Source organism: Sinocyclocheilus rhinocerous, unplaced genomic scaffold (assembly GCF_001515625.1).
Source record: "Sinocyclocheilus rhinocerous isolate Xijiao unplaced genomic scaffold, SAMN03320098_v1.1 scaffold1295, whole genome shotgun sequence".
Taxonomy (NCBI): Eukaryota; Metazoa; Chordata; class Actinopteri; order Cypriniformes; family Cyprinidae; genus Sinocyclocheilus; species Sinocyclocheilus rhinocerous.
Window position 1 is genome coordinate 218,263 of NW_015660499.1, and position 13,101 is coordinate 231,363.

Here is a 13,101-nt window from a genome sequence, read left to right on the forward strand (position 1 = left end):
TTAAAAGAACCAAAGACTTAAACTACTTCAGTCTGTGTGCATTGAATTTATTTAATACACGAGTTTCACAATTTGAGTTGAATTACTGAAATGAACTTTTCCACGACATTCTAATTTATTGAGATGCACCTGTATGTATGTGTGTGTATATGTATGTGTGTGTATGTATGTATGTTTAATAATCTCTTCTGTAGGTCTTGCAGTAATTGGTTCAGTTGCCATAGATGGTTCTGGATACAAGGAAATAAAGACAGAAGAACGCTTGATGGCATTTGCTTTGGTTAACAAAGTTCTTGTTTGGATTACTAAAAAAGGTACTTTTGTATGGGGATGTTTTGTGCTCTTCTGTAGGGAAAAACCAGGTCATACCATCTTAAGATGATTTTTACCTAATAAGCTGTCCATTGTTTAGACTCCACTAAGTGTTGGTTTAGTGATGATGAGCATACAGGGAAGCTGTGGTTTGAAGTGGACGCCGACATCAACAGTCTGAAAGCATTTGCAAAGTCGAGACAAAAAGGTGAGGAAATAATTGCGTAATATCACATTTATGTAAATTATGAAGCATTAATTAGTCCATTTCTTATTTCAGGCACTAATCTCTGCTCTAATGGTAATGGAGGCTGCAGTCACCTTTGTCTTGCGTTCCCTGGAGGAATGGCGTGCCACTGTGCCCATAATCACCGCCTGGTCAACGGCAGAGACTGCAGTCTGGACCCCCGCTGCCCTGGAGGCACCAAACCTTGCCTGAGTGAAGACCTCTGTCTATCTCTGGAGCAGTTCTGCAACGGCGTCGCCGACTGTCCAGATCATTCTGATGAGAACTGTGAGGAAACGTCAAATCCTAACCTTCTGGTTTAAATGTAAAAAAATGTTTTGGGAGGAATAAGTTGGCTTTACTAATAACATGGATTATTCTGTTGTGGGTAGCTGTTATTGGGGTGTATATTTGCACTGTGAAGAACATACGCAGGTCCATTTTTACTCCAAAATCAAATAATAAAATAGGAAAATGTAATTTAGCATAATGCAAATATTCTTAATGGTCCCAAAAATAGGCTTAATTTTATTTTGGGACACCTTAGAGAATTACATTTCTTTATGATAATTAGAATTTTTTTTTTTTGTTTAGTCTTAATAATAAATCACAAAAATATTATAGCGTAAATAAACACCCATAAACGTACAGAATCCAAAGAGAAAAATTGGAAATTACATTTTGCACAATGCAAATAACCTTAATTTTGTCTTAAGTATTTATCCATGAATTTATTTAAATAATTGTATTCAATGAAAACACACAATGATTTAAATTTTATAATTATATATCTACATAATTCCCCTGAGTACAAAATGACCCAGACATGATTTCATTAGATTCATTCAAGATTAAACCGGATCCATATAATAGGCATGTTCTTCTCTTCTGACTTCTCAGGTGTTCAAGATACACAACATAAAAATGTCCGGATCAATCCTAAAGCGTTTCGTCCAGGTTTGAGTGATAATGTCATACCAGAGAACATCGAGTCTGAGGCGTGTGGCGTTACGCTGTGTAACGGCAACGGTAAATGCACAACCCAGAACGGAGTGACGGTGTGCGTCTGTGAGGCGGGTTACAGTGGAGAGCACTGTCAGGAACATTCGAGTGGGCTCTCACAGGGGCCGCTTCTGTACGGAGTAGTTGGACTGTGTGCCGCTGTGGTTGTCATGGGGGTTACCGTCGGCATCTGAAAAGTTGCATGAAACAAAGGAACAAATCCATCAATAACTTCAAACCACTGCTTCCAGCTGAAATATGAGTCTGAGAATTGGTCCTAAAGCTATTGTGACTTTATTATTTAATAAGTATTCACTAATAAAGACATTAGATATTCATATTGTATATAATTAGGTCATTCATTTTGATTATGAATTTCAAGTTATTTATTTCATAATTATAATAAAATTGACATACTAAGTTATAATTGACAAAGTGTTTTTTATTGTTAATCCAAACTTTATTCTATTTATTGTGTCCATGTAAAACACTTTGAATTAGCACCTTGAATGAAATGTATGGTACAAAAAAAGTTTAACACTGTATAGGGGGTTTGCCCTTATGTTAAAGGAATGTACTAGGTTCAATACAAATCAGTGTTATTTTAGTACCGTTAATATACCATTATATTTTTTCATATTTTGAATTCATTTTATTTTTCAATTTTAATTTTAACAGGTTTTTGTTAGTTCATTTTTATTAGTTTTTAATAGTTTTATTTTAAGCAAAAATGAGTAATGTTGCATCGTGCAATGTAGCTGAAATAAACGTCCCCCTTTTTAATTGTAATTCAGTGAATCTTTATATTTCAAGTTATCATGTGTTACTGATGTAGGCTAATTCCTGTGGCTGAAGTTGGCTACGTGTAACTGTTTTGAGGACAGCCAAAAACGTGACGCTCCTTGTGCGAGGCACAAGAGCAACGGTCGTTTTTAGAAAAACAGTAGTTCGGTGGAATGCGATACGCGGCGTTGTAAAAATGCTTTCTGTGAACACGTCCTTAAACACTCAGCTGGAAAACATTTACACAGAACGCATTTGAGTTGAAAATTGGGGAAAAGCGGAATACGAGATGTTTTTTTAGAAGTTGAATTTAATTAAATTTTAGTACCGCAAATTTAGTACGCAGTGTCAAGCGCAAAAAGATGCGAAATACGAGCGCAACTGTCAAACACGACCGTCTAGCGCACGTTTAAAAGGATGAGAAGCCAAACTCATTGAAAGTGGGATGAAACAGTGCAACTCTTTAATACCGCACTGCTTCGTGTAACTTTTGGTGTGTTTGGCTTCCCCTATAAAAGCAATGGTGGAGAATGGAGATGGTGCAGCAAAAACGTTGTGTGAACGACCCCTTTTTCTCAGGCAGCTTACAATCGGGGGGGGGCGCATAATGATATACTGATTATTATTATTATTAAGATTGACGAGGTGTTGTGTTGTGAGGGGCCCACCCCCTTGGTTGTGTGCCCGGGGCCCAACATTTGGTGCTCACAACATCTTGTTCACTCCGATACCACAGACTACAGATTTCAACTGCTTAACAGCAACTGCTAGTTCACTGTAAGAGCTGACCATAGCTGTTATAAAGTATAAATCCATCCCTTTTTTTCAGAAACCCCAGGCCTTCTCATTTGGTTACCACATCGTGTGGGTGTATCTGAATTACAGAAGCAGAACAGTACCGTAAAGACCACATTTGACCCTTCGGTAAACTATTTGCATACAAACCAGTGTTAATGATTATAGGAAATAATCAATTATAATACGATAATAAATACCAGTAATATATTAGATAAGGCAGCATAACGGACTGTTTTTGTACAGGTAAAATAAATAGAAGACAGCGGAAGACCGCAGAAGCCGTGCACATTCAAGTTACAAGTGGCCGCTTGTGCTCTTACGTTAAAAACAAGACCAGAGACCAACTATCACTCATAAAACTGTTACTCTAAAAACCCAAAGGAAAATCCTGAGGTATCCCATGACTCAAGATCGCCATTGAAATTTAATATGGATATATAATTCATATATATAATTAATATAATTTGTATAAAAAAAGATCATCATACTCTTAAATCAATGGTTCAAATGATGTTTATCATCTATAATATAGCCGCTTAGGTTGAGAAAAGCACAGTCAGTGTCTGCATGAACTTGCATTTCACAGCCCTTTCAGCGATGGTGAGCTCACCATTTACTGCTGTCGGCTAAACACAAGACTAAACATGTGGAGGTCACAAATAACCCATGACCCAGTAAATGCAGATGTTATTATAGGTGTATAATATCAGTGTGGTGCAATCTAATAGTTCATGATCAGGGGTGGTGTCTGAATTGTGTCTGGTTTGAGCCCCGTAGGTGGCAATCAAGTTTTGCCACCATTGTATCTCAAAGCAAGGTTCAACAGAAGTACACTTTGGAGGGAAGAAAAAAAAAAGTAATTTCATTCTCAATAATGCCTTAAGGTCAGTCTATCATCAATACCTCAAACTCTATTAAAACATGAAAAAATAATATTTTCCCAAGGACGAGATTCTTTTCTAGAAAAAAGGCTTAGAGAAACATTGAGAAAATAAGAACCACAATTCTCTATTTTTTATATATAAGACTATATAAAAAAACATATGCAATGCGATCATTTTATTTCTGTAATACAATGCTTGTTTGTTGTCCAGCATTAATCAATAAATCGCATTAAATTTTAAAATTAACAAACGTTCGTAAATGATATCCACTGTCGATACATGTTGATACATTATATTAAGGATAATTTCCTTAATTTAAACCAAAGATGTTCTTGACAGATATTGAGGATTCGTTTAAGTTTATCCTCTCAGCACAGGATTACCTTTAAAATTCTTTATTGATTCTTTATGACAAAATGCATGTGGAATAGTACAATTAAAGAAGCCTCAAATATGTTCTTATCCTTTTTAATAAAGCAAGAAAAATAAGAGCAGTTCTACAGACTTGAGAGAGGAGCAGGAAGGGAGGAGAGCTTGTATTCTATATATAAGAGTTCTATAAAAGCTTAACTGAGAGATGATTTCTGATCCTAAACGTCACTCGTGGTGCTCTGTGTTGGGCTCTTCTTCAAGTGTCTGCTCTGCAGACTGTCGTGCGTCTACAGGAGGGGCCGCGATCAGCCCGCCGTCTTGCGCAGTGTTGTAAGAGCCACAGGAGCTGCATTTCATGCCCAACACGTGGAAGGAGACAGTGCAGCGAGCCTGGCAGTCATTGCATATGATCTGTGAACATAAAAACACATACATACACGAAGTGTATTTCACTGTATCAAAGGAAAAAAAGAAACTAAATTAATTATTAAAATAAATAAAATAATATTTTAAATAAATAAAATGAAACCAACTGAATAAATAAAGCCAGCTTTAGGGGCATTTATATATCTTGACCCACCCACACTTTTTTTTTTTTCATTTCCAATATTTTCAGTTCTAATTCTAATTTGTGTAAAACAGTAACAAGTACTATAATTTTTTTTTTTAATAAATCAGTATAAATTTAAGGCAAATTCAATCTTGAGGTAAAAATAATAGAGTTCTTTTCTGAAAAAAATATTTAAAGAATTACTGAGGATGAGATCCTTTCTAGAAGGAAGGCTTAGAGAAACGTTATGAAAATAAGAACCTAAAATCTTTTTTTTTAAAATAAAATTATAAAAAGAAAATATATATGCAATGTGATCATTTTATTTTATTTCTGCTATAAGGTGTTTGTTTCATGTCCAGCATTAATCAATAAATAGCATTAAATAATTTTAAATGCACTATAACTATTGTTTTTTTAATAAATCAGTATAAATCTAAGGCAAATGTTACCATAAGGTAAAAATAATAGAATTCTTTTTTCTTTGCATAACATTAGCGAGGATATAAATTTTATTTCAGAATTGAGAACTGGGGAATTAGAGGAAATGTTTAGTCATGAAAACAAAAAATAATTATCCTACAAATAGGTGTGTTTATTATGCAATAAAACAATGTTTAATCACAAACATAACTACTATAAATAAAACCAAATAATTATTTAAAAAAATATGAGATGGAAAAGTTCTTAAAGTTTTAAGAGATTATCCAGAGTTGTTATTATCAACTAAAGCTATTATAAATATTTTTTTCTTCATTGAAATAAAGCTGAAATAAAATAACATTTTGACATGAAACTCGAATGAAAATTAGAAATGTTTCCATGGCAACAAAATGAAAAAAGTTAAAAGAAATAAAATTGCTAAAACTGAAGAAAACAATGATAAACTGAAAATAAAATAAAGTTAAATAGAAATGTTTAAAAAACAAAAACTAATTAAAAATGACAAAAGTACTAACATTTGAAAATAAAAAAATGAAAACTGAAAATACAAAAAAGCTCATTCAAATTAAGAATAAAAATTATAGTATATAAATAGTTCTAAAATAACACGGCAAGAGATTCACCTTACAAATGGCAGAAAAAACAACCTAAACTACTGCAGCCACATGCTGTAAGCTAAAATAATCATTCTGACCTTCACAGCAAAATGACCAAAGTAGATATTGCCAAATCTGAGCTGAACCTTCAGCATTTTACAACTGCAGGATATAAGCACATCTTACAGACTCATAAACGAACATTCACTTCTGCTTGTGTTTGCAATGCTCCTCATTTGTATGCTCATTTAGATCAAATGTCTGCTAAATGAATACATGTAAATGACGGCTCTGTTACCTTGACTGTAGTGTCCTGGTACTCTGTGGGCATGGGAGTCTGGGCAATTTCCTTATCTCTCTCTTCCCAGAACTCCTTCATGTTGAAGGCCGAATGCATGCACAGAGGACAGCGGTAAGCGCTGCGGGACAGACATATAAACTCATCTCTCAACTTTACAACATTATCGTATAAGTATATATATATATACACACATATATATGTACAGTATGGAGTGCTGTGAGGATCAAAACATGTAAACACAGGTCAGAGGGGCTGATACTGTATATCAGGTGAGGAAGTGTGACACTTCTTAAGTTAAAGGGATACTCCACCCCAAAATGAAAAGTGTCATTAAGCAGCGTACGCTATTCTGTGTCAGCTGCGACACAAGGATACGTTTTCTACGTGTATTTACGCTTTGATTTGAACGAAAACAGCACATCCTTGCAGCACAGCTGACACAGAATAGCGTACGCTGTTTGCGTTCAGCGGATATTCTCCAAAATGGCGCTACGGTGATGCGGAGAGACACAGAGGAGACGAATTGTTGAATAAAGTCGGGGTTTTTTTCTTCGCGTACAAAAAGTATTCTCGTCACTTCATAACGTTACGGTTGAACCACTGATGGCAGATGGACTATTCTGACGATGTCTTTCATAGTTTTCTGGACCTTGACAGTGTTATTTACTTTGCAGTCTACGGGACAGTCACAAGCCTCCCGGTTTTCATCCAAAATATCTTAAATTGTGTTCCGAAGACGAACAAAGCTTTTACGGGAACAACATGGGGGTAAGTGATATGACAAAATTTTCATTTTGTGGTGGAGTATCCCTTTAAGAGCCGGGAGATGTAAACTTTTGAACAGGATGATGATGATGTGTAAATTCTTCTCATTTTGTTTAACTTGACAGTGTTATTTACTTGGCAGTCAACCAAACAGTCACAAGCCTCTCGGTTTTCATCCAAAATATCTTAAATTGTGTTCCGAAGACGAACGAAGCTTTTACGGGTTTGGAACGGCATGGGGGTAAGTGATTAATGACAAAATTTTCATTTTGGGGTGGAGTATCCCTTTAATGGAAATGTCAGTATGAATTAGGGCTGGGCGATATGGCCTAAAATCAAAACCTCAATTAATTGAACACTTTACCTTGATTATGTTTATTGAACGATAATTTTATTTATTAAAAATTTTTTTGCTCTCACAGTTCATTAAAGGTTTGTACTGTAAACATACTCAAATATTAAAAGGTGGGATATTTTTTTCTAATGAAAGAGTTCACTTCTTATCTTTGTAATTTTAAAATAATTGAAGGAAACAAACTATTTATGGTTATTTGTTCAATATTTCGAACAACTAAAATCAAAGCTTGCTTGAAATGAAGACGTCTTATGAAAAAAAAAGTCACATTTCAGTTTTATTGTAAAAAAAGCAAGTTTCCTTAAAAAAAATAGAAAACTTACATTTTTTGCAAACAAAATAAATGAATATTGCCATGTTAAAAGTAGAAAATAACCAGTATCTTTTGCAAACAAAATACATTTTAAATATTGTCATGAGAAAAGTAACTTGTATCTCTTGTAAATGAATATTATTTTAAATAATGCAATGTGAAAAGTAGAAAATAATAACTTGCATCTCCTGTAAACAAATGTTTTAAATAATGAATGTAAATAGAACACTGCTGATTAAGAGAAAGAGCAGGGCACCATCTCAGCGATCCTGTCCTGTCACGTATTTACTCTAGATTCTTACTGGCCATTCATACAGAACAGGTCTTTCTTTGTGTCTAAAACCGCGAGACGCAGTGCTCAAGGAATGTTTTTTTAAAGTGCAACGCAGAATGCCTACTCCGCCGTGTTGCCGTCAAATACCACAGTCTATGTCAAATACAAAAGTTGCCATGCCAACCTGCTACTGTAAACAAAAGCTTGCAATGCTTGCCCCGCCTCCGGGGTCTTCTGATTGGTCCACTGTTTTGGAACTGACATTGATGAGCGGTGCTGCGCGAGACACTGCAAAAGACACAAGCGCAACGGTCTTACATGTCCGTATAGCGCCTACTACTGTACACACGTGGTAGTATGTTTTCAAGGGGAAAGTATTAATAGGATTAAAAAAACGAAATAACCGACATGGGAAAATTATGTCAGTTAGAGATTCTGAATTTCAGTTCTGATTACTTTTCGATTAATCGTCCAGCCCTAGTATGAATCTATGCAGAAGTCATTAGAAAACAATGCAGTAGTCACAAAAAACATCACTTCTTACCCAGTTCTGAACATGTCCTCAAAGCATGTTCTGCAAGCAAAAAAGAAAGCGTTTTTACTTTAAATCACATTCATTTGATAATACATGGGTCAGGGCCGGAACGGCTGCGAGAGAAAAGTGTTTATAACGTTTTGAATATGGATATTTCTCTTACAAAAACGCATCGATTCGCTACAGGAGGCCTTTATTCACCCCCCCGGAGCCATGTGAGGCACGTTTTATTATGGATGGATGCGCTTTATTTGACTACTTTTGACCTGTTGAAAAAAAACACCTACCCACTGCCATTATAGGGCTTGGAAGAGCAAGGACAATTTTTAATATAACTCCAACTGGATTCGTCTGAAAGAATAAAGTCATATACACCTAGGATGCCTTGAGGGTGAGTAAAACATGGGCTAATTTAAATTTTTGGGTGAACTAACCCTTTAATTTGTGAAAGGGTGAATTTAGACCCGCAAAAACCCAGACTTTAAAATTGTCATATAATGATAGTCAAATAAATTTAGTCAAATGTGTTGAAGCGGTTAACTAGTAGTGGATACAACTAGTGTGTTATTTCTAGCACAATCAAACACTCACTTGTGTAGCAGATGACCGCAGGGGAGCACATGAGCCCCTATTCTGGACGTGTGGATGTCCTCCATACATACAGGGCAGTTCTGCCTAGAGACATTCTCAACATTATAAAAAAAATTGTTATTACGTGACCTGCAAACTGCCAAACCGGCCCATTTTGGGGGTCTTGTCATGACCACAGTGACAGACGGCGCAGCATCTGCCCCGCTAAGATTAAAAACTTGCCCATTGTCTTTCCCTAAATTATTGCTTAATCTGATCTACTGTGAGTTTAAGCCTTTAAGAGTCTATAAACCACTGAGCATGTATAAGTATATTAATGTTACATCTGAAAGCATGATTTGTTAAGTACTGCTTATGAACTTGATGTTGTAAAACTAGCTAACATGCTCAGTTTTATTTTATTTTTTCACAGATGCCCTTGAGATCTGGAGACATGTGGATGTGTTTGATGGCACTAGCGTTTGTTATGTCAGGACCACTATCGTCAAAGATGATTGACAATTAGCATACAGTTTGGATTGGTGGTATGGTTCTGTTCTGGGCAAGAACTCCCTGCGCATCCATGCAGCCTAGCATGGATGAGAGCAGGGAGAGCTGCGATAACCCCCCAGGGTAAACAGAACAGAACTAAGGGGATGGAGGAGGGTAATTAGCTATTGAGCAATGCAAAAACTGCTGATAATACTGAGGGACCTTATATATGAATTCTTAGATAGGTGTCGTATTCCTATAGGTAGATGGGGATCAGCTGAGAGTCAGCTGATGCGAGCTTGACTAACGTGACCTGCCAGAACTAACGCTACGCTAGATTTATGTACAGGATTATTTTGTGTATCGATTCTATCTTGCATCCTGTGCTGCTTTTATGTGGGAAAAAACTGTTTTGCGATATAAAGAGTTATAATACACGTAAAATATAATAATATTATGCAAAAATAGAGTAAAAATAGAGTGTACATAGATTATTTCTAAAGAAGTGATAATCTAACAGAGGCCAATATAATACAAGTTACTGAATAAATATTTATTCTTTCATTCTTTTCTTTTTTTTCAAAGAACAATAGATAAGTGTAAGGAGAAAAGGCATAAACATCATAGCGTTTTATAAGCACATGCCAAAAATACCACTTACAAATTTAACAGGAATAATTACCTGAGTAACTGAACTTAACAACACACTCTCTTGACAATTCGTAACAATTTTGGTGAATTACTAGCTAATTTGTATAGATTTATAGGGGTGGGGTTAAGGGTGGATTTTTTTTTCAAAAAATGCTGCGTTTCTACGAATCACATATTACAAATTCATACCAAATCTCCACATCGTAAAATAGGTGTATTTTCTCATAAGATCGGGTTTTAACTTAAAGCTAACTTAAAGGTCTTAGTGACCCTTAAGGTTACCTTAAGTGACTTTGTCTGGCATTATCTGTCCTGCTCTTTCCATTGTTTACAAAGCTTGATTCATGTCCATTTGAATTAGTTTTGATTTTGAAGGCAGATAAACACACTGCATACATTATTCAAAGAAATATATATATATATATATATATATATTATATATTTATATGATTTGGTGTCAATTATAAGTGGTGCTAAATTATTAATATTCAATTCAAGTTTATTTGTATAGCGCTTTTCACGATACAAATCGTTGCAAAGCAACTTTACAGCAAATTAAGTTTCTACAATGTTTATTAATAATGCATGTAATTGATTTCTAAAGGATCGTGTGGCACTGAAGACTGGAGTAATGATGCTACCAATTCAGCTTTGCAACACAAGAATATATTATCTATTTAAATGTATTTAAATAGAAAACAGTTTTTTGAATTTATTGTAATACTGTTTAACTGTATTTTTTGATCAAACATAAAATATCTTAATTTTTCCAAACTATGTATATGTAGAAAATACCTAGTTTCTTAGTTTCATTCATGAATTCCTTCACGTCCGCTAATTCCTACGTCTGTTTGGCTGCTTGTTTAAATGTTACTATCATTATCCTCTAGTAAATACGGTGCCCCATCTCTTAACTACTTCCTCTAGTTTAGAATGAGTTTACGAATAAGCATTGGGGTGTTGAAGGGGGTCTTAAAACTCATCCGTAACTTGGTAAGAGCATTCATTCATTGACACATGGCAAGCATGCCATTTCAAAGAACGCAAAGCAGACGTCACTATCAAGCAAAAGCTTAAAGGATAATGGCATTTAAGTTGAACTCTTAGCTCCTTATAGAGAGCATTAGAGCTCTGGCGCTGCCTCCTGCTTGCCTCTTTTTAGATTTAACCTCAGTAAAGCGCTGAGATTTACAGGCGTATGGTACACTAGCTATCCTCCTCGAGGAGGATAGCTGAGGACTGAAAGGATGTTCAACTTTCAGAGAAACAGGAGACAGAGCCTCTTTCCCAACTGCAAACTAGCAACCTCGGAGTCAACAGACGATGCGGTTCCGTTCGCTAAACAGTGTTTGCTGAAACAGTGGAGCTCTTTAGGCGAACTACAGACAGATATCTATGACATCTTTGGTGAAGATGAGGAGGTTGAGAAGCATTCGGAACCAACAATGTGGTTTACAAGCGCCTCACCCAGCAGGAATTGCATGCTCAACCTCAACGTTGGTGGAAAGTCCTACCGCATCACCTATAAAATGGCAGCAAGATACCCACAGAGCAGAATCGGCCGTTTAGCCACCTATACGGACCTCAACATGAAGCTGAACCTCTGCGACGACTATGTGGTGAAGGACAACGAGTATTTCTTCGACCGAGATCCAGACATCTTCAACAGCATCTTCAACTTTTACAGAACCGGCGTGCTGTGGATCAAGGACGAGCTTTGTCCAAGGAACTTCTTAGAGGAGATCAATTATTGGGGCGTTCGGATCAAATACTCGCAACGGTGCTGTAGGATCCTTCTTGAGGAGAAACACGACGAGTTGTGCGAACAGCTCAAGGTTCAGAAGGAACTGGAGGCGGAGGTGGATGTCGAAGAAAATGAGGAGGCATTCAATGACATGTTCCTCGGCGAGACGAGACGCTCGCTTTGGAACTTCATGGAGAAACCGTTCTCCTCAGTACCGGCGAAACTAATGGCGGTCGCCTCAAGTATGTTTGTGCTGGTGTCGCTGGCTACAATGACTTTGACTACGGTAGAAGAAATGGAGAACATGGCATCTAATGAGTTTAGCGGAAAGACATTTGGAGAGTTCGTAGAGACACTGTGCATAACCTTCTTCACCGCTGAGTACCTGCTGCGTCTAGTTTCAACCCCAGATATTGGTTGCTTTGTTAAAAGCATGCTGAACGCGGTTGACCTCATGGCCATCCTACCGCAGCTTCTCCAGTTCGTGCTCGAAAGCTTTGAGACCTTCAATTCTGGGACACAAACCACTGACATGGAGACTGTTGGTCAGATGAGCAAGGTGGGACAAGTGTTACGAATCATGCGACTCATGCGTATTTTTCGTGTTCTGAAACTGGCGCGTCACTCGACGGGGCTCAGAGCGTTTGGCTTCACGTTGAGGCAGTGCTATCAGCAGGTGGGATGTCTCTTCCTCTTTATCGCCATGGGGATCTTCACATTCTCCGCCATGGTTTATACCGTTGAACACGACGTCCCTCAAACCAAGTTCACCAGTATTCCACATTCTTGGTGGTGGGCATCTGTAAGTAAACATTATTTCTATTAATCATGCAGATATGATATAGTTGATGTTGAATATAGTTAAATTACTCACCCTCATGTCTTTCAAAACCAGTATTATTTTGTTTTTTTTCTGTAGAAAACACAAAAGGAGATATTTATAGAATGCAACAGTCAGGTTCTGAAAGTAAAATTCCATTCCTTTTCTCTATCCAGGGATGGGCATATCGATCCAAAGTATCGATATATCGATACTGACGCGAGTATCGAAAGTATCGATACTCAAACAAAAAATATCGATACTAAGGTGTGTTTTAAGTCGTCTTCGGGAACTCTTTTATAACAGCGTGTGTG

The 13,101-nt window shown here is 36.6% G+C and overlaps 3 protein-coding genes across 3 annotated transcripts in view; 2 read left to right on the plus strand and 1 right to left on the minus strand.

Moving 5' to 3' along the window:
* lrp13 (low-density lipoprotein receptor related-protein 13) overlaps nt 1-1,735 on the plus strand; it is a 17,441-nt gene extending 15,706 nt beyond the window's left edge. Inside the window, exons 16-19 of the mRNA XM_016534329.1 lie at nt 195-314; nt 413-520; nt 593-826; nt 1,439-1,735. Of these exons, the coding sequence (XP_016389815.1) occupies nt 195-314; nt 413-520; nt 593-826; nt 1,439-1,734 (758 nt within the window). The 3' untranslated portion in view covers nt 1,735. The remainder of the gene's footprint in view (nt 1-194; nt 315-412; nt 521-592; nt 827-1,438) is intronic.
* A 2,472-nt stretch (nt 1,736-4,207) lies between these two features.
* Nucleotides 4,208-9,197, minus strand: LOC107725104 (RING finger and CHY zinc finger domain-containing protein 1-like). The gene is made up of 4 exons (XM_016534255.1): nt 9,102-9,197; nt 8,520-8,549; nt 6,266-6,386; nt 4,208-4,788 (listed from the first exon to the last, which is right to left on the minus strand). The coding sequence occupies exons 1-4, from the start codon at nt 9,164-9,166 to the stop codon at nt 4,603-4,605; spliced, it is 402 nt and encodes a 133-aa protein (XP_016389741.1). The 5' UTR covers nt 9,167-9,197; the 3' UTR covers nt 4,208-4,602.
* A 2,181-nt stretch (nt 9,198-11,378) lies between these two features.
* Nucleotides 11,379-13,101, plus strand: part of kcnv2b (potassium channel, subfamily V, member 2b) — a 4,396-nt gene continuing 2,673 nt past the window's right edge. The window contains exon 1 of the mRNA XM_016534252.1: nt 11,379-12,769. Coding sequence (XP_016389738.1) covers nt 11,471-12,769 — 1,299 coding nt within the window. The 5' untranslated portion in view covers nt 11,379-11,470. The remainder of the gene's footprint in view (nt 12,770-13,101) is intronic.